General features: G+C 37.9%; 1 protein-coding gene across 1 annotated transcript in view; it reads left to right on the top strand.

Annotated features, from left to right (window-relative positions):
- The window catches only part of LOC128533232 (uncharacterized), a 30549-nt gene that overhangs the window by 736 nt on the left and 7538 nt on the right, over positions 1–22275 (top strand). Inside the window, exons 2-9 of the mRNA XM_053507491.1 lie at positions 2174–2269; positions 5745–5978; positions 6167–6326; positions 6989–7045; positions 7655–8173; positions 11554–12077; positions 14137–14206; positions 14675–14809. Coding sequence (XP_053363466.1) covers positions 2174–2269; positions 5745–5978; positions 6167–6326; positions 6989–7045; positions 7655–8173; positions 11554–12077; positions 14137–14206; positions 14675–14809 — 1795 coding nt within the window. The remainder of the gene's footprint in view (positions 1–2173; positions 2270–5744; positions 5979–6166; positions 6327–6988; positions 7046–7654; positions 8174–11553; positions 12078–14136; positions 14207–14674; positions 14810–22275) is intronic.

The raw sequence follows: 22275 nt of genomic DNA, 5'->3' as shown, positions 1-22275 counted from the left end.
ATATATGACTGTGTTTTACTTGAATGTGAATATACATTAAAATCTTTTTAAAATTAAAATCTATAATCAAATTATCTGTCAACAAATGTAATTGTCAGTTCATTCATGACATCAACGATTCTCAGATGTATTGTGAACTCTGACATGTAGGTGTTAGGCTTACTGGAGTAAGTGAGTAATAGTGCAAGTAATCTCTCAAAGGGCCTTCATCACAAACTCAAAGTTTCCTTAACATTTAAATACAAGCCCCATAAATGCCATTTTTAATGCCATCCTCTATCTTTTTTATTCTAATTTCATAGCTCTATTTTATTGCTGCTACACAAAACAAACAAAGGAACAAACTCAAACAAAACTTAATAACATCGGCTCTCAGGCAGGACACAGACTAAGGGACACCAACAGGCTCTAATACCCGTTACACTATGTTCAAGCTCTGTAGCGAAAAACAGGCTGAAGGACTCCTAGCAAACACCCTGTGGCGAAACACGTGACAGGACACAAACTATGCGTGAAGCTGAGACAGGACTAGGGCTAAAGACAGACGAGAGACAGGGCTAGGGCTAAAGACATGGCAATGAGCTAGACATGGCTATTAGCTAACCATGACAGTCAGCTACACATACATCTAGCTAAGCATGTCTTTAGCCCGACATGCACTAAGCTACACTTACCTAATAGCTCAACACAACACTAGGGAATCGGGGCACAGAAACACAGATGAGGGACACTCAAAGGCTAGGCTCACCGGGAAACCAGGGAGGCAGGAAACACAAAGGCTAGAGACACAAAGGGGCTATGGCTAGAAGCATGACAGTTAGCTCAACATTTGATTTTTAGCTAAACACGCTCCTACAGTAGCCAAACACACACCTAGCTACTTACCTGCTCTACCTAAACACACACGAAAACAGAGGGACAAGAACCACAATACTCACATACACATGAACTTCACTACACATGACATGACTGAATCAGCTCCAAAAACATAGACACACAGAACATATACAGGAAACATTCCCAATATGAGAGCCCAACTCAACCATAACGTAAATCAAAATACAAACTTAACAAAAACAACACAAAATGCCCACATAAATGACAGTCGTGTAAATGATAATGCTCGACCCAGTTTCCCAGACTAAACAGCTATTTTGTAGATGGACTAATGGCTACCTCAGCTCAGGTGTGCACTCGCATCACCTGACCGACGTGCCTTCTGGGAAACTGAGTCAGCCAACAAAAACTACAAATGACAAACAGCGACCTCTAATGGTGCTCCCTTATAGGACCATGGAGGCCAATAGTGATTATCACTGAATTTATTCCCATTTTACAACTGTGGTAGCACCTCTGTCAAAAGTTTGAAAGTTTGGACACACCAAAATATCCAAAATATATCCTTTAAACAGGAGACAATTTATAAACAATAATCTTATTTGAAAAGTTGATTTTGAGATGTTTATCTGCTCCTTCTGCTCTGTAAAGCTTCATAACGGCTCTAATCTGAGGTGCTGGTTGTTAATTGGTGATTTCTGAGGCTGGTGACTCTAAATGAACTTCTCCTCTGCAGCAGAGCTCAGTTTTGGTCTTGTTTTCCTGGGAAGGTCTTCATGAGAGACAGTTTCATCATTGATGGGTTTTAAAAATGCACTTGACCCAATACTTTTCTTGCAAGAACTATCTTAAAATAACAATTGACTGTTGTTTTTGTTGTTAAAATTTAATTACCTAATGTCATATGCGGTTATACATCTAAAAGTCTTGATAGCAAGATTTATCAATAACAATTAGCCAATAGGGTTTATTTGAAATAGTGATGGTAGTCAGTTGATAAACTGATTGAAACTAATGCGTGGAAACCACAGCTGTCATATTAAATATTGTTGCCCAAACAGGCGTGCATAGCTATAAAAAAAACAGTAGCTGCTCATAATGTATATCAAGGATATCAAACAGAGATTGGTGAGTACTGATAGCTGAAAAACTCTTTGTCTGATGCAGGGTATGAACTGAGGAAAGCCCCATAATATAAAACCTTCATCTGTAGTGCAGGAAGAAAGAGATGGGGAGTTATATGAAGTTACAGGAAGTGTAAATCTGTACCTAAAGTTAATATTCACACAGTTAGCCCTTAACATAGAATTAATAAAATGTATGTCTTTTTTCTCAGAATGAGCTAAATGAGGAGCAGATGAAATCCCAGACAAGGATCCAGAAGAAGCAGAAGGAGGTGCAGGAGCTGGAAAAGACTGTGACCACTATTAAGGTGAGGAGTGAGAAAATACTACCAGCGTCACTTCCCTAGTGAACACCAGCCAATCAGAAACTAGAGGCAGGCACATTTTTTGCTCCTGGATTAGCTCTGTTGTTCTCCACTTCTAGTTTGAATTCTTGATTAAACATGCCTGTTTTGTTCAGACAAAATTTATATTTTTGTTTGTGTGTTTGTGAGACAACGTGAAGTTTTGTTGAAGACTATAGAAACTTTTTTTTTGTAACCGTGTGCAAATTAAATCTGTTAACCTTATGAATAAAATCTGCCTAATCATTACTGATAACATGTAACATGTCCCGGCCCGTCTAAAGTTTGCTAGAGAGCATTTGGATGATCCAGAAGAGAACTGGGAGAATGTCTGGATTGGGAAAATAACTGGAAAAAAAGGCTAAATCAAAACAACACGAGAGAGGTGTGGAGGGGCATGGGGAGCACCATGGCTATAAGACAAGCTGCAAGGCTATTGAGGGGAATGTGGAATTTGCAAACAATCTCAACACTTTCTTTAATAGATTTGATGTCCCCATGTCTCACACTTTCCCCAGCTTCAGCCCCAATCCACCTTCCTGCTCCCATGTCCTCCCCTACACAAAAACATTCACTACTCCTGCACTCCCCTCATTCAATATCTCAGTGGATCAGGTCAAATATGGCCTAAGCAAGCTCAGCCCTACAAAAGCTGTAAAGCTGGTCCGGACAAGATAAATCCCAGAGTCCTGAAATCTTGTGCTCCCCAACTCTGTGGTGTCCTCCAGTACCCCTTTAGCCTTAAGTCTGTCTCTACAGAAAGTCTCTGCATTGTGGAAATACAATCATGTATTGTATTGGTCCCCAAAATATCACGTTCCTGTGCCCAGAATGACTACAGGCCTGTTGCTTTGAAATTGCACATTATGAAGGTGTTGGAGAGACTGATCCTGGATGCACTTCGTCCCCTGGTGAAGTCCTCTCTGGACCCTCTTCAGTTTGCCTATCAGCCTTTCATGGGAGTAAAGGACACCATAATACACCTACTCCAATGGTGTAACACCATTCTACGGATGTTTTATGGAACCGTTGTGGCGAGTGTCATTTTTTACGCTGTGGTCTGTTGGGGCTGTAACATGAAGGTGTTTGATACGAACAGACTGGACAAGGCAATTAAAAAGGCCGAAATGAAAAGTAGCTAGGAGGAGGATTCTTTCCAAAGTACAATCCATTTTGAACAATCCTTCTCACCCACTATACAGGGTTTTCGCTAACCAGAGGAGCAATTTTAGCCAGAGACTGATTACGTAAAATGTTCCACAGAGCGCCACAGGAAATCTTTTGCGACAGTGGCAAGGAAAAACTCTGTGAGATGGTAGTAGGAAGAAAGCTTGAAAGGAACCAGACTCAACGGGGAACCCATCCTCATTTGGGTGAAACAGAAAGCAGGAATTGATCTGCATTTATACTGTGTGTTAGTTGGCAGGCAGTTCAGCTTAACAGTTGATGTTAATTGATGTAAATATGGAGTCCAGTTAGTTATTGAAAACTCAGGTGGACTTGTATAAAAATTCCAGTCCAGAACCGTCTTCTAGGTCAAGATAACCATCACCAGACACGAGACGCATCCCAAAGAGACACACGGGGCATCCATGTGACAAGATCTCCAACCAGAAGCGGGGCACCAGGATGAGTCAGACAGGTCCGGAGGGCAGAGGGAGTCTGGATCACTGGCAGCTTAGGAACGACATGTGTAGCTCGACAGAGAGAGGGAAAGGGAGAGAGGGAAGGAGAGAGGGAAGAGAAAGAGCAGTAGAGAGAGCAGAAGAGAAGAGATACCAGTTAGGTCTGGTCACAGTCATACAATGTATAATGTAAATGTATATTTACTGTAGAGTGCAAGCAGAGACTCCGGCAGGACTAACTATGACAGCATAACTAAAAGGGAGAGCCAGAAGGAAACACAGACATGAGGGCTTCCTGAGATGTAAAGCAACCAATCACCTCACCGTCAGCAAACCTGAGTGATCAATGAGAGTGAGGAAGACAGGATCTAAACATACCAGTTCACCTAATACTCTACGTCCATGAGTCCCCCAGATCTGCTCCTTTACCTAAGGCTAATCTATTTATAAAAATGCTTGATTAAATAAATAGGTTTTTAGCCTGGACTTAAACACTGAGACTGTGTCTGAGTCCCGAACACTATTTGGAAGACTATTCCATAACTTTGGGGCTTTGTAAGAAAAAGCTCTGCCCCCAGCTGTATTTTTCATAATACGCGGTACTGACAAGCAGCCTGCATCCTTCAATCGAAGTAGGCGTGGCGGTTTGTAAGACACTAGCAGTTCACTCAGATACTGCGGTGGGAGACCATTTAATACTTTATGTCAAACGTAGTGTTTTAAAAACAATGCAAAATTTTACAGGGAGCCAATGAAGTAAAGATAAGGTAGGTGTGATGTGCTCATATCTTCTGGTTCTAGTGAGGACTCTCGCTGCTGCATTCTGGACTAGCTGAAGCTTGTTTATGCACCTACAGTAGTTGAACAACCAGACAGTAAGGCATTACAATAGTCCAACCTAGAGGTGATAAAAGCATGAACTAGTTTTTCTGCATCGTTTAGCGACAATATATTTCTTATCTTGGCAATATTTCTGAGGTGAAAGAATGCTATCCTGATAATATTATCTATATTAGGCTGGAGTCTATAATCACACAGAGGTCTTTTACTGTTGCACTTGATGGAACAGAAAGGCCATCTAAAGTTACAGAGTAATCTAAAATCTTACTTCTAGCTGTATGCGGTCCTATGACTAGAACTTCTCTCTTATCAGGATTAGGCAGAAGGAAGTTAATTAGCATCCAATTTCCAATATCTGTCCTGGACTATAAGGGACCAGGACAGATATTCACTGACAGTAACAGTAACACAATAGGACATTAATACTACTGGGGCCAAGTATCGTAAGATTTTGAGTGAGAACCTCCTTCCATTAGCAAGGGCATTGGGAATAAAATGTGGCTGGGTCTTTCAGCATGACAATAATCCGAAACAAACCACCAGGGAACGAAGCAGTTCAAGGTCCTGCAGTGGCCTAGCTAGTTTCCAGATCTCAACCCCATGGAAAAACTTTGGAGGGAGTTGAAAGTCCATGTTGCCCAGCGACAGCCCCAAAACATCACTGCTCTAGAGGAGATCTCTCCTGCTTTGGAGGAATGTCCAGGATGTACTGTACCCTGCCTCATGCCCTAAGCCTCTTGGAATAGGCTCCAGGTCGCCTGTATACAGGAGAAAGCGTTATAGAAGATACACTTAAGTATGCTTTGGCCTGCACATACTTTTATTTACTTGGGCTAACCCCATGCTTTACCCCCCGACCACCCCCCCCCCACACACACACACACAAAAAAAACAAAAAAGGATCTGATTTTATAAGAAAGTTCTTTGTGTATGTGTGTCTGTGTGTGCGTCTGTGTGTGTGTGTGTTCTAACAGAGGCGTTCACAGGCAGCAGTAGATGAGAATGAGAGGATCTTTACTGAGCTGATCAGCCTTATGGAGAAAAAGCGCTCGGAGGTGACGGAGCTGATCAGAGTTCAGGAGAAAGCTGAACTGAGTCGAGCTGAACGACTCCTGAAGCAACTGGAGCAGGAGATTGCTGATCTTAAGAGGAGAGTCACTGAGCTGGAACAGCTTTCACACACACACGATGACATCCACTTCCTCCAGGTAACACTCACTGTCTGATCTACAGAGGGCGCTGTTCCTCACAAAGTTTCCTCCTAAAAGCTCATTACAGCAACAATAAATGTTCCTGTCTGAGATCACAAGTGTGTCTTTGGTCTGATTCAGTCTGAGATTCATTCGTTCCTCTCCTACACTTTTCTCCTTCTCTATGATGTGTTTCCTCTCTGTAGAGTTTCCCGTCTCTCTGTGTTTCTCCTGGATGTGAGGACTCACCCAGCTTCACTGTCAATCAACATCTCACATTTGATGGAGTGATGAAATCGCTCTCACGTCTAAAAAAACAAATCGAGGAAATCTGTGGGAAAAAAATCAGCAAAATTCTTTCAGAAGGTAAACAAGTTCTTATAATTCAGAGACTCAAAAGACTTTATTTAAATTAGATTAACACTATTTGTCAAACATTTGTTAAAACTAGGTGTACTTGAATCCGCCACAGACACCCATAAAAGTCACTGGGTCTATCAGAGGGTTTGCAGTAAATGAATAAACAGCGTAATCATGATGTATGATATTTAATCATTTTAAAAGCTAAAATATTGCTTTTTTAAAGGGTAATGAAAAATATACACAGATGGCACAGTAGTGTTGTGGGTTCAAATCCCACATTTGGTCTGTGGGTAGAGTTGGAGTGGGTTGGTGGGTTTCTCTCGGCTACTCCGGTTTCCTCCCACAGTCCACAATTTTACATAAAGGATGTCATGTCTATTATCAAAACAAGGACGGCAAACAAAATATTAGTATATTTGATTTTGGCCAGGCGGTGTACAGTATATATTTATGTAATCCTGTTTGCATGTAACAAGAATTATGCCTTGAAATCTAATACTGATTTTACCCACTAGTCAACCCACATATTACACAAAGATATCACCATAAATAATATCTGTTATTGAGGTGCCACTCTGAAACCAGGAAGGAATAAAATTTTTCATATTTATTCTTTCCACTGTTTCCACATTATTCTTATCTCCACTTTGTCTCTGTCTTCACAGCTTCAGCAGGTCAGATGTTGCTCTCTGAACCGAAAAGCAGAAAGGATTTCCTGCAGTGTAAGTGTAAATGTTTAGCTACACATTTGAACTTGAGGGGTGATGTTGGGTAATATTAAACCACAATTATGGCCCCCAAGTAGCACAGTGTTAAAGTGCTTGCGATATCATATAGAGATAATGAGTCATTCCCCGGTGATGCTGCAGCCTCAGCCAGGGTCGAGAGAGAGCTTGCGATGGTCAGCCAGGGTCTTGACTGAGCTCCCTCAGCGGGAGTGGGATGGGGGTGGTCAAGACTATCACATCAATCACGGCTCTACAGCCAATCAGGGGTATCTGTGAGCTCTCACAGGGGTAAGGAGAAGATAGTGCTGTTCTCCGAGTGTGTTACGCCACCCTCAATAGTGAGTGAGCGTGAGTTTGAAAAGATGCGGTTAGCTAGCAGCATGTGCACGGTTCGGAGGAAACACGTAATAGTCTTTGGCTCTCTCTGAGTCGTAGTAGTAGCCTTAATATAAAAGCCCCCTAGTAACGGATGGAAAGTAGGTATGACTAAATTAAGGAGTAAATCTTCAAAAAAAAAAAAAACAACAACACAATTGATCGGACAGAAACATGTATTATAAATCCTATAATGAGCAGCCTTCAGTGACATTTATTGTTTTTTAGATTTCAAATATTTCACCCTGGATCCTAACACGGCATACCCTAAACTTGTTCTGAAGGAGAAGAACAGAGCAATGGTGTGCAGTGGGACAGATCAACAATACTCTGATCATCCAGAGCGATTTGACTATTGGGTTCAGGCATTGTGTAAGGAGAGTGTGTATGGACGCTGTTACTGGGAGGTGGAGTGGAGTGGTGGTGTGTACATGGCAGTCTCATACAAAGGGATCAGCAGGAAAGGACGAGGTGATGAGAGTATGTTTGGACGGAACAATCAGTCCTGGAGCCTGCGATGTTCTTCTACTTCTGTCTCTTTCTGGCACAACAATGTTGAGACCGAGATCCAAGGTTCAGCCTTCTCCAGGATAGGAGTGTATGTGGATCACAGTGAAGGAACTCTGTCCTTCTACAATGTCTCTGACACGATGATGCTCCTCCACAGAGTCCACACCACATTCACTCAAACTCTGTATGCTGGGTTCTGGGTATTTTATAACTCAACTGTAAAGTTATGTGATCCAAAATGACATAATAGTAAAAGGGTTTAGCATATATTAAAATATGTCCATTGTACAGTAGAATGAGTCTTTAAAATAAACAGTAACTACCCTAAAGAAAAAAGTACACTTTTGTGTATTAGAAATATATTCAAATCTTTTATAGTACATTGCAAAGATACTAACAAAAAAGTGTACCATTAGTTAATATATTAAGTATAAGTATGCTAATATCACACTGTTGCTACACTTGCTCGGACTGCAGCAGCGCTAGAACTCTGCCACAGTTCCAGCCAACCAGAAACTAAAATTGGGGCAATACCAGCCAATCAGAAACTGGAGGTGTGCACATTCTTGGTTTCTGGATTGGCTCGTCTATTCTCCACTTGTAGTTTGAATTCACGGCTGGAAGCTGCATATTTGCGTGTGTTAGTTCTTATCATTATTATTTTACTTTCATCTGCATAGGGGACATTTTATAGTTTTTGTTAGGTAGTTTGAAATTAAGTACATAGTTTAAACTATAGAATGTTTTGTCTGATGTGTTATTGCTAAATCTTATGTTTTTTTAAAAATGAATCTATTCAGTCCCTGTGGAACAGCAAGAATCAACAAACCAGGTCTGAACTAAAACAGTAGATTCCAATACTATTGCCTGTCTTTATTTAGACAACAGTTTCTGTTTCTATTTGTGTGTTTGTAAGACAACCTGAAGTTTTGTTGACAAATAAACTATAGAACTGTATTTTTTACTTATTTTTTGTAACCTTATGCAAATGCATGTCTGTTTAGTTCTGTAAAGTTGCTTTACGTCATATAAAGCGCTATATACATACAATTTAATAATTTTTTTTTATGATCATGGGATATTTCTTTCGACATGGATTTAAGAATGCAATGCTACTCAGTGCATCAGTTGTTGGTGCCAGCTAAAACATAATAAATACTGCAGTAATTATCCGATACATGGCTCTTAAGTATTCACTTCATTAAATACAAACGGTGGCTTTTTTTGGCCAGAAAGTGTTGTCACTTCAGATATACATCCATTGTTCCTGTGACAGTTATTTACAGGGTTGGGTCGCCAGCTTAATGCCCAATTGTACCTGAACACTGTATCTGAGGGGTGAAGGACCCTGCTCAAGAGTCCAATAGTGGCAACCTGACAGTGTCAGGCTCGAACTGGGGACATCCTGGTCCACCTTAACCACCTTAACCACCAAGCCACCCTGTCCCCATGAAAGGCATATGCATTTGAAAATTTTAAAAACTCTTTTTTAATGATTTGCTGTCAATGGGTCAGTTTCACAGATACTTATAATTTGTTTAGTTGTGTTTAGTTGATTTAAAATGGATCTATGACTTCCATCTGGTTAATTCTTATTTAATATCAAATTGTTATTGTATGTACTGTAAGGTGTTAACTTATTAGATCATTCAGTGTATTTAAACACCTTTTGGATTTTAAGATGAGACAATGCAAGACACACCTTATAGAATCAACAACTCCATAACATAAGCAAACCTGGTCTTTTGCCCTGGTCTTTCTGGTGTGCTCCAGGTTTTACTTAGTGCCCGGAAAAAGAAAAGGCTGAAGCTAAAACCAGGATGAAGTCAGATTTCTGGACTGGAATTTTTAGAGCTTAAATACCACCACAGTTTGGGTCTGGGGGAGTGCATGAGGTTACTGGTAGTAGTTTTGTGAAGGATACTTCGGAGATATGTGAGATGAGAGAATAGATTGGAGTGAAGTGAACTCAGTGTGTCAATGTCTACTGTGATCTGTAACACTACATGTGCATAACTTACATGTGGGCCAGAAGTACCAAATACAAGTACTGTTACTTTTAAAACAATTAAGGTGGGGAGGTGGACTGACTGCTGAGAAGCTTTTGATAGACGTGGACATTTGCTGTTACATTTAGATTAGATTAGATTAGATTAGACTTTGTTGTCCTTGCACATGTATGCTACAAGGCAATGAAATACAGTTACATAACATCACTGATGAAATGCTTAGAAGGTGAGGATCTCTTGGACCTCACTGTCTTGCTAATTCACTCCCACTTCCTATTGATATGGAGCAGTAGAGTCCAATTCTAACAAATTGTAGATGAAACAGAATTTTTACGATCAATTACAATGCAGAAGAATAAATTAGAGTTTTAGAGAGCATATAATTAAATAAAATGAAAAATTAAATTTTTATTTGGAAAGAAAGAACTAAAAATTGAGCAGGAACAATCCCAGCAGAGGACCCAGGAAAATAAAAAAAAAAGGTGGAGGACCTGAAACAGACTGTTGGCAATATAAAGGTGAGGAATGACACACACATACACACACACACACACACACACACACACACTTGACTGAATAATAATAATAATAATAATAATAATAATAATAATACTTATATTTCAGCCAAAATCACATTGTGTGCTTTATCTATACTCACTCATCTTGTATACCACTTTATCCTGTATTCAGGGTCGCGGGGACCTGAAGCCTGTCCCAGGAAAATTAGGGCACGAGACGGGGTATATCTTGGACAGGGTGCAAATCCATTGCAGGGCACACAGACATACACACACTCACACACTCATTCACACACTATTGGCAATTTAAGAAACGCCAATTAACCTAACCTACATGGTTTTGGACTGTGGAAGGAAACCAGAGTACCCGGAGGAAACCCATCAAGTACAGAGAGACCATGCAAACTCCATGCACACAGAGACGGGAATTGAGATGGCCAGGAATCGAATCCATGCCGCCAATGTGTACAGTACAATGTGTATGCAGTAAAATGCTTTGACAACTGCTCATGACCTTAAAATAAAAAACTATAAATAGGAAATAAATATGAAAAATAAAATAAAGGGTAAGTTTAACTAAGAAAGAATAAAATAAAATATAAAATTTAAATAAAATAACTGTACAGTACAAAAAACACAATATAAGAAAATATATGAAAAAAATATGGAACAATAAGAAAAACAGCTGTACAAAGTAGATGTAGATTTTTAGGAATTTTTGTGTGAAATAAAGTTAGATATAAATGGTAATAAAAATGGTAATGTCCAGGGGCTGTGCAATCCACATATTTAAAGTGTCTTGTGCGTGCAAATATGCTCGAAAGTGATTTATTTAAAGTGACTTGTGATAGAGTGATTTAACTAATGACCAGGAAGTGTAGTTGTGCAGTGACCACTAGTGTAAACGAATGTCCAGAATGTGCAGAGTGACTGCAAAAAACATATTTGTGATGTGCAAAATGGATCAGTACTGTGTGGTGTACTGATTAAGAGCCCGTATCGCAAGTGTTTTATACAGAGCATGAGTACACTCTCACACATATTTATTATAAAAATTTAAATCCAACCTGTGGTCATTTTATTGTTTTAGATTTCCGTTATCTGACTCTGGATCCCAAAACAGCAAATTATGAACTCATTCTGTCTGAGAAGAACAGATCGGTGACACGTATTAGGACACGACAGCAATACTCTGATCATCCGAAGAGATTTGACTCCTGGTCTCAGGTGTTGTGTAAGGAGAGTGTGTGTGGACGCTGTTACTGGGAGGTGGAGTGGAGCGGTGATGGTGTGTTAATATCAGTCTCATATCAAGGGATCAGCAGGAAAGGACAGGGTGATGAGTGTGTGTTTGGATTCAACAGTCAGTCCTGGAGTCTGAGGTGTTTTTCTTCCTCTGTATCTTTCCGGCACAACAGCATTGAGACTGAGCTCCGAGGTCCAGCGTCCTCCAGAATAGGAGTGTATGTAGATTACAATGCTGGAACTCTGTCCTTCTACAGTGTCTCTTACACAATGAGGCTCCTCCACAGAGTGCGCACCACATTCACTCAGCCTCTGTATGCTGGGTTCTGTATGGGTACTAACTCAACTACAAGGTTATGTGATAATAAATGAAATGGTTTTGGGGGGAAAATAACTAGAGCTTCAGATTTATTTTTTCCCTAAGCAACAGTGCCAAATTCTGTAATACTAATGTAATTTTATTGTGGTTACATTATCATTTACACTATACTGTATGTAAAAATGTTTATCGACACCTGACCATCATGCCCTCATGTGATTTTTCTTAAGAGTCCAGATTTATATTTCAGTTAAAACAATCTCGACAAAACAGGGAACGATTTCCTTTGAATTTTGGAATGTACAGTAGTTGTGGGGCTTTGCTCATTTAGCCACAACAGCATCTTCTAGCAAGAGAAGCAAGGTTCTATGGTAAATTAGTGGTATGATAAAAGAGAATGAAAAGTTTATTGAGGCTGTGGCAGCAAAACTTTCTGTTTCATGAAAGCAACCATTTTCTGAACATCCCTGTGTTATATGAAAATGAATAAAGGAAAGTTAGTTTCACTAAAGGCTCTAGGTATCTGTTTCATATCACTGGAAAAGACATTCTAAAAGATGATTAAAAAGGTTTTGGCTTTGCTTTTTTTCTCCTTTTTTCCTTTTGGAAGAATTGAAAATGTACTCATCAATGCATTAAAAGAGTGAATAGACAGGGAAGAATTTATGACAAGTATAAAACAAGGTTTAATTGCCCTAATCCTCAAAGCAAGGAAAGCCTAAAAGAAATTATACGATGTTCTGCTATTTTTGTTCTGACTATTACTGATTATAAATTGGAAATAAATATGAAAAATAAAATAAAGGGTAAGTTTAAGTAAGAAAGAATAAAATAAAATATAAAATTAAAATAAAATAACTGTACAGTACAAAATACACAATCTAAGAATATAATGCAATTACACTGTTAAACAATTTCCATAAGGGTTTTTGCATTATGATGCTTTGTTAAAATTCATGGCATTTATTGTGGTTAACTACTGTAATCTGTACTACTGTAATCTACTCATTGTTATTTATATTCTGATTCCTTTGTACTTGACTGCTGTCACTTCTGTAGAATATATTGGAGTTATATGAGAACTCTCTTTAGACATGGACAGCAGTATAAAAAAATAAAAAAATCTGGACTGTGTTAACCATAAAACTCATAAGCAGCAATCTTATGTAAATGTATTAACTTAGGGTGTAGTAGTTATACCTTCATGTAGGTAATGCTTTTTAGGCATTTTTCTATGAAAGCAAACAGCTTAAATCCTAGATTAGGGGTTTGTTCCTTGAGCAGGTTTTATATTAGCAGACACGTATTAAATGACAACATCATTTATAGAAAATAAAAATTGTCTTGAAGAATGTAGCGTTTACACATCTGATATGTGTAACTCAGTAGAAGCTTGAGAAAGATGTTTATTATTATTATTATTATTATTATTATTATTATTGTTTGGTTGTCAATATTAAATGAATATCATGTTATAGCCCAAACTAGAAGCTAGGGTACATTATCAAATAAAGAATTAGGAGAACCGGATATTCACAACATTCCTGAATAGTACATGACAAAATGATATCCAGCTGTCTGTAGACTTGTTTTGTCTTGTGGATTTTTCTGATTCGATTAGATCTAGACCTTTCAGGAATAGGTGTATTATTTGGTGCAGTTGGCTGCCATTAAAAAACACTTGATTTTGGACTGATAGTCATACAGACTGTTGTGAATCATGCTTCCTGCAGGGACGATATCGCAGACCTGGAGGATGCCAAGAAACTGCTCCGGGAAGCTGTGGTTTTGCCAATGTGGATGCCAGATTTTTTCAAGGGCATTCGGCACCCATGGAAGGTTCATATTTTAGCACAAACACATACCACACTTTGCATGCCATGACATGAAATATCAGGTTATCAGGTTGCAGTAGTATGTTTATAAGTCAGTGGCACTAAACAAGACTAATCAATGCTGTGGCAACCAATATAGTAAAACTTGTATATATTTGAATCCATTGGTGATTAGTGTGGTTTTTCCATATAGGTCTTCTACATAATAATTGCCCTATCCTATTGAAGTGGCATAATTTTAGTTGTTCTGTGTGTTTCTCTCTATGTGTGCCAGGGTGTATTGATGGTTGGTCCTCCAGGTACCGGCAAGACCATGCTGGCTAAAGCTGTAGCTACAGAGTGCGGTACCACTTTCTTTAACATTTCCTCCTCCACACTCACCTCGAAGTACCGGGGAGAGTCTAAAAAAACTTGTTTGGCTACAGTTTGAAATGGTGATTAAGTCATACGCTGTTAATGTCCATGAGTCTTTTAAATTCACTTTAATCTTCTTTGTAATGTTATTTAAAAGTTTAAAACAGAGAGGATTAAGCCTAATTAATTTAAGTACCCGTTTGTTTTCCGGGAGTTCTTGACACCTTTTTGACAACCACTGTTCTGTTTAACAGGCTCGATTTTATGCCCCCACCACTATATTTATTGATGAAATTGACTCCATTTGTGGAAGACGTGGCACATCAGATGAACACTAAGCAAGCCGGAGAGTGAAGTCAGAGCTTTTGGTCCAGATGGATGGTGAGAAACAGATCATCAGATAGAAATTTAGTTGCTTTTTAGATAGAGTTTGGTGAATAACCTAATTTCGTATCCAGGTGTAGGAAGGGTGTCAGAAAACGATGACCCCTCTAAAATGGTGATGGTTCTGGCTGCAACAAACTTTCCATGGGACATAGATGAAGCCCTGAGGAGGAGGCTGGAAAAGAGGATTTATATTCCTCTGCCCACCGGTAAAAGTGGATTGATTTCTCTTACTCATGCAATCGAAGTTTACCAAAACAAAAAATAAGATAAGAAAAAATAAGATAAAGCAAAAAATAAGATAAGAAAAGTCGTTATTAATCCCGAAGGAAATTGTTTCTCCAGTAGCTGCATATTTAAAAAATACAAATACAATAGGATGGGAAATAAAAAAAATTAGAAAATAAAATAAAATGTACTATAATGTCAAAAACTGATATAAATAGAATAAATATATATAAATAAATAAAAGCACTACTGATTGTATAGAAAAGTGCAGAATTGCCTCTTTTGTGTATTGTACATGTATATTATTGCACCCAGGATATATATTGCACATAATATTTGATATTGCATATAGAGAGTAATAGTGATATTAATATTGCACACCGTATGATATTGCACTTGATTTTTATAATCTTGCATAATTATTGGTTTTGCATATGATGTTATTATTATTGTGATACTAATTTTGCACAATGTATCAGGGCATGATAAAGCTCTATTGATAATGCTGTCATGACAGCTCCCAAATGAAGGGGGAAGAGTTATAGAGTTTGAATGCCACTGGTATTAATCTGCTACCCCAACAGACTACAGCAGAGAAGATAATGCTGGAGACCACAGAATAGTAGAACATCTGAAGCATGGTTCTGCATATATTAAAGGACCCAATTCTTCTGAGAAAGTACAGGCGACTCTGACCTTTTTTGTAAACAGCAGTGTTCTTTGACCAGTCCAGTTTATTGTCAATGTGAACACTTAGGTATTTGTAGCTGTCCACAACGTCCACCTTATTGCCCATGATGTTTATGGGGTTAGGGATGGTCCTCTGCTTCCTAAAATCAACCACCAGCTCTTTTTAAAACATTGAGCTGCAGGTGATTTAGTTCACACCACTTCACAAAACACTCCAGTACTCAGTCTCTCGGCCTCTCCTGATACAGCCCACGACAGCAGAATCATCCGAGAACTTCTGCAGATGGCAAAATTGTGAGCAGTGTCTGAAGTCTGAGGTACAGCGTAAAGATAGTCCTGCAGTGTCTTATTAATATGAATTAATACGTCTTGTCCAAAAATACTAATATCGACTGAGGACTCTCTTTTTGTGCAGATTAACAGAATGGGGCCAGGGGTAGCTCAGTGGTTAAGGCATTGGACTACGGTTCGGAAGATCCCAGGTTCAAACCCCACAACCACCAAGTTGTCACTGTTGGGCCCTTAAGCAAGGCCCTTAACCCTCAACTGCTCAGATGTGTAATGAGATAAAAATGTAAGTCGCTCTGAATAAGAGCGTCTGCCAAATGCCTAAATGTAAACAGAATAAAAATAGTCTCAAACAATGTAGCTTTTATATATATGATGTTTTGTATAACTTAGTAGATGCTTGTAGAGAGATTTTTTATAATCTTTATTATGAGGATGACAGTATTAAATTAGTATAATGTTGAAGCCCATACTAGACGTTGAGATACTTTATCAATATACATTATCTTGTTCAGAGCGACTTACAAAAGTGCTTTAAAGTTACACCAATTACTAGGTTACTGACTAAGTAACATCAGGCAAACACTCTTGGTAGGGTTTTTTTTTAAAAATCTTTTAAGAACGATTAACCTAAATATCTAAGAAATATACAGTGGAACCTCGGATTGTGAGTTACCCGGTTTGCAAATGTTCCGCAAGACGAGCAAATTTTTTAAATAAATACCAAGTATCCTGTGGCAAACATGCGCTTCTTGTTTTTGGAGGCGAGTGTCACATGATCACAACCGAGCTAATGTTCTCCTCCTCCTCCACCCTTTACACACACAAACACACACACACACTCTAACGGAAACACTGCTCTGTCGTGATTCTTTTCAAAGGTAAAGTGCAGGTTAATTTGTTTTATTTTTACTTTAAAGCAGAGATCCTGTTAGTGTGTATGCGCACTCGAGTGTTATTAGAAAAATTTCTTGTTTATTTTCCCAATAAAAAATGTGTGTGGAGGGGAGGGGCACAGAGTCTAATGAAGTGTGCACACACCGAGAGGCTGACAGAGAGAGAGAGAGAGAAAATAGTTCTTTAACCTTCTACTAAGGTTACTAAGGTAAGTGCAGGTTAATTTGTTTTGTTTTTACTTTATGTTTTGTATTAATTATTGGTATGTATTTATTTATTTTTTGGCTGTGGAACGAATAATCTGGATTTCATTATTTCTTATGGGGGAAATTTGCTTTGATTTACGAGTGTCATGTGATATATGAACACGCTTCTGGAAAGAATTATGCTCGCAATCCAAGGTTACATTGTGGGTCTTTAGTCATTGCTTTAAGATTGCCAGTGACACAGCTGTCTAGAAGTAAACAGCCCATGTCTTCCTCGATCCCTGACAGACGGAGGGATCAGTTGAGCAGTGCTGGAGAACCAGAGGGAACGTGTTGCGGTGCGAGGTGTGATTGAGCTGAGTGGTAAGTGGGTGCTTAACTGTTTTTAAAGTAGCTTTTCAGGCAAGCATCAGTGTTTTGAATTTGTTGCGAGCATTTATCAGTCAGTGCAAGGATCAGAGAAGTGAGGTCTTGTGGGAGAATTTAGGAATTTCGCGTTTCATGCCAAAATGATCTCCAACAATCTGTTGATTTGTTTCATCATGTGGATTGTCAGAGAAGCTGCTGCAGGAAGCTGTGGTTTTGACAATGTAGATGCCAGATTTCTTTATTTCGGTTCACATGGGAGGTTAATATTTTAGCCCAAACACATACCACGCTTTCATGCCCTGGCATGAAATAAATCATGTTATGAGGTTGCAGTAGGTTTTTCATTACTTAGTGGCACAAAACAAAACTAATCAATGCTATAGAAACCTATGTGGTAAAAAATAATTCTATTTTAATCCAGTGGTGACTACTATATCAACACAAGAAAATTATTCTGTTGCCTGTAAATATCATAATAATGGAAAGAAATATTACTATTATTATTATTACCTTCTTATAAGTTCGCGGAAAACCAGATTATTGTTTAAGTTGAACATATCAAAATGAATGCCCAAAAAAAGATCAACTCTTTAGTAAAGCTTGAGTTCCTGAAAATAAGGGCATTGATTCTGCACACACTGTACATGCACACAACGTTCCTCTGTGCACGCCCAGACATTTCCTCTAATGCTAAACATACAGTACACGTTACCTGTATAAAATGATAGATTTTATCATTGCAGAGTTACAAGTGATACAACAAATGCATGTGACTGTATTTATTCCAGTTGGTATGTTTAGCAGCCACTAGCCAAATCACCCAAATCCATATTTTTCATATTTCATTCCAGGTTTCCAAGGGCCCTCTGTCACTAGGGCCCTGGGTAGTCAGTTCCACTACCCCCCCCCCCCCCCCCCATTTTGATTTACCATAAATGATTTCCACATATGACATAAAAAATATCAATATTTGCACATTTCAAAAATCTAAATTTTGAAGTTTTCTGCATTGTAATTTGATGTGAATGGAAAAAATCTTTAAAATATTTACAATGTGGATCAGCCACTGTAAAATTGACTTGTGTTTCCCTGCTTGGATAATACTAAGTCACTGCCCTCACTCATTCTTTAATGCTCCAGCTGGTGTGTAACTTTGCTGTAAGTGCATTTAAATACACAACTTTATATACTGGATCCACTGTATCCTGGATAGATAATATGGACAATAGCCACCTTGCAATATGTAAGTCTTAATGTTCATTGTGATTTTGCTTGTTTGTTTAATCCAAAAAACTTGTAGTTGCTTAAAATTTGGTATAAAAGGAGAGATTTATTTGTTTAACACAGCAGAGCATGTCACGTGTAGGCAGTGGAGGATTTGTGCGGCACCATTGTGGTTCTCTTCCCTAAATGTTCTCTATGGTCAGTCCCGTGTGTGTGTGTTTATCATTGTTAAATTTACTATAGGTGAGATACTTCTGAAGTTGTCTCTGGTTCAGGAGTGGCTTGATGCTATGGATGCAACAATTGTAGCCAATTTCATGAAGACATCTGTGCATGGTGGCTCCTGATGCACTGACTGTAGCCTCACTCCACTCCTTGTGAACCTCTCCCAAGTTCTTGAATCAGCTTTGCTTGAGAATCTTCTTAAGACTGTCATCCCAATTGTTTGTACACCTTTTTCTTTTACACTTTTTCCTTCCAGTCACTTGGATCCCGACCTCCCCTTGTAGATCTATATGATTTAGAATGTCATGTAAATCGAAGCACCACTTTACCAGTCTGGCAGCCCTTACAGAAACAGTCCCACTTGTAACTTACTGTATGGTAACTTAATAGTCCCTTTCCATTTTTGGGTGCCAGCTTATGGGATTGCAGTATAATATATATTTGTCGCTCCATCAAAAGGGCCCCTTCTCAAGTATTAATGAATAAAGCATGATACCTTTGGTTATGAATATTTAGTGCCCTGTCTACATTTGTCCTTGCTCCTTTGAGACCTGGGGAGGCCTGAAAACGCATTTGTATAGATACACTGTAAATTATTTTCCTGTTAAATAACAGTAGATTACTGGCAGCACAGTTAAATGACTTTATAGTTTATTACTGTAAACATAAAACAGTATATTTCTGTATTTTTTTTTTTTTTTTTTTTTACAATTTACAGGAATATACTGGCAGCACACACACCAGCAATCTACTGTAATTTTATACATCCAGTATTTATTTTACAGCAATTTTTTGTAAAAATTAAATGCGTAACTGATTATCTGAGTTTAACTTTCATTTTCTCTGTTTATTAAACAAAGGTATAATTGGTAATAAAATAACTTGAGGTATAAAATAAATAAAAAAATCTACAACATAAATCTTATTATATTAAAAATTCCAAATAAAAGTAGAAAAGTATTGCTCTTTAAATATCTATAGAATATACAATAAACTCATCAGGAAGGATATAAAACAAAAACTTTAATTAAAAGGTAGAGAAAAAAAAATGACCCAAGGAGCGAGCCACAGAAAAATGTTATGTAACAAAAAATTTTAATTCAAAAAGTAAAAACAATATCTATAAATAATTCTTAAATTGCATATCAGAAGCATGTAATTGCATTTTTTTTTTTTTGCATTAAATTGCATAATAACGGCTGCTCAAACCAAGGCAACACATAAAAAATTGTTAAAACATTACAAGCATTTTAAATTGTAAAAATGTTAAGTAATAATAACAAAACTGTAATAGTAATAAGCAAACAGTACAGTATGAGTAACATTTTGTTATTTAGTTTCTACAGGTCCTGTGGGGGGACACATGCACTGTACCTGTAATCACTCCTTGGCTCATTGTTTCTCTCCAGGTTTATTCCAGAGTACCACTGCGAAATAACTGTAAGCAGTAATTTAGTAACTTTCTCTAGAATTGTCAAACAACAATAACAACTCAGGTGGTAAGGTGATATTCACACAGCATTGCCTAACAAAAACATGTCTCAACCCCATCCTAACATTAACACAGTTTGCTTAACACTTTAATGGAATTTTAAGGTTAGCCCAAAGAGAAATCAAATATAATAAAAAAATACTTAACTATATGATATGATCACATTATAGTACCTGCTCAGCAGAAATTTTTTTTTATATAACTATAACTAAATAGTAAATAATTTTTAACATGCACTATTTAATCAATTCTAAGAAAAGTTACATTCAAGGCCATGATAATTTCTAGGGTTTTGTGATGACAACACTGACAGCAGTTTTTTTATACTACCTGTACAAAGCTTTGCATCTAAACATCAAATCATATACCAAGTAAATTAAATCTGTTTATATATTCTGTACAAAAAAACAATTTGCTCCCTCACATTTTAAACAGGAGTCACCAAAAATTATCTCCGTTAATAATGATGGTTAACAATTAACATGAAACAATGAACACTATTTTATATTGAAAAGACAATTTATAAAAATATAAATGTCACTCACATGTCAACACTGAAGTACCTCCTAAACACATTTTCACAAACTTGACAGCTTGCTAAGAATAATCTTCAGGCATTGCTTCTAATAGTACATCCTTTATGAATAAAATACAGTCAAGAAAATAAAGAAAAAGGTTTAAATTACCGTTCAGATTGTTGCTGCAGATGCCGATAATCGCAGAGTTAAGGACGAAGGACTTCAGAATAAAAGCTTTATGAATAATAATGATGTTTGCGGCAAGTTTACCTATACTTGACTGAAAATTATCTTTTAAATTGCTGCTTATAAAAGGTATGTTTAAGATAATAACACAAAACAAATTACTTCAATAGAACAGTAATGAGATTTGATCAGCAGATTTGATTTGCACGTATACACTCCGATCAGTTTCCCAAAAAATACTGAAATGTACCGTTATTTAAAACATTAGCAAATAGGACTAGACCACAATGCATTGCAAAATACAGAAGATAACCGTATTAAGACTACTAATAAAAAGTGCAAGATATTTCCCAGAATACATTGTTTTCTACAGCAAATTACTGCTTTAATGGAAAACAGTACATTACTGTCAGATTGTGGCTGTTTTTTCAACAGCAATTTTTTAGTGTACCACAGCAACTAAGGAGTGTGTAGGTGTTTAATTGTTTCCATTGTTTAATCTTTACTGAACCATGCGCACATTCCACTTGTATCACCACGTGGCTCTGATTTGCTTTTTGTATGGTTTGAAATAGAGAATTAATGAGAGTGAGTGTAAATCTTTCTCTTCACCATACAGTACATGGACACTCAGGCACTCTTGACACCCACATTAATATTATACATTTAAAGTATTATTATGGTAGTAATAATAATAATATGGTAATTATTATCACCATTTTCATTAAAACCACAAGCACAAACTAAATTGCTGTGAAAACTAAAAGCTGCTTTTGCACGACATGGCGTTCCAGAAGCTGACATTTCAGATAGCAGCCCCTAGTACAGCTCGGGTGAGTTTGAGACATTTGCGAAAACGTGGATTGGCAGAAAAATATGCGCAGACTGCAAAGATGTTCCTGGAAAAGCTTAAGGCTGACATGAGTGACCCATACTTCAGTCTCCTGAATATCGCGACAGCCATGTTAATAGTTTTAAATCCCCAGCTCAGCTGTTGATGAGTCTCTTGCCAAAGAGAAATCAGCCACAAAGATATCAGAGCGAAGAGACTGCATAAACAACAGCTCCAAAAGTGCTACTATGACAGATGGGCTAAGCACTTATTTCAGCTCAAGGAAGGACAGGCAGTTAGGATGCAAGAGCATGGATACCGACAGCCAGCTGATATTGTCAGAGCAGCCAACACTCAAGGATCATATTATGTGTATACTGATGATGGGCAGGATTATAGACCAAACAGACGTCACCTGTTGGACACAAAAGAACCTGGGAGCAGCTGTTCTGATGATGGCACTAAGCCACATGTGGCACCGATCCACAGTACACTACATCACACAATGACTTTACACACA

This window comes from Clarias gariepinus, chromosome 11 (genome assembly GCF_024256425.1).
Source record: "Clarias gariepinus isolate MV-2021 ecotype Netherlands chromosome 11, CGAR_prim_01v2, whole genome shotgun sequence".
In the NCBI taxonomy this organism is placed as follows: Eukaryota; Metazoa; Chordata; class Actinopteri; order Siluriformes; family Clariidae; genus Clarias; species Clarias gariepinus.
This window is presented reverse-complemented; position numbering and strand designations above follow the sequence as displayed.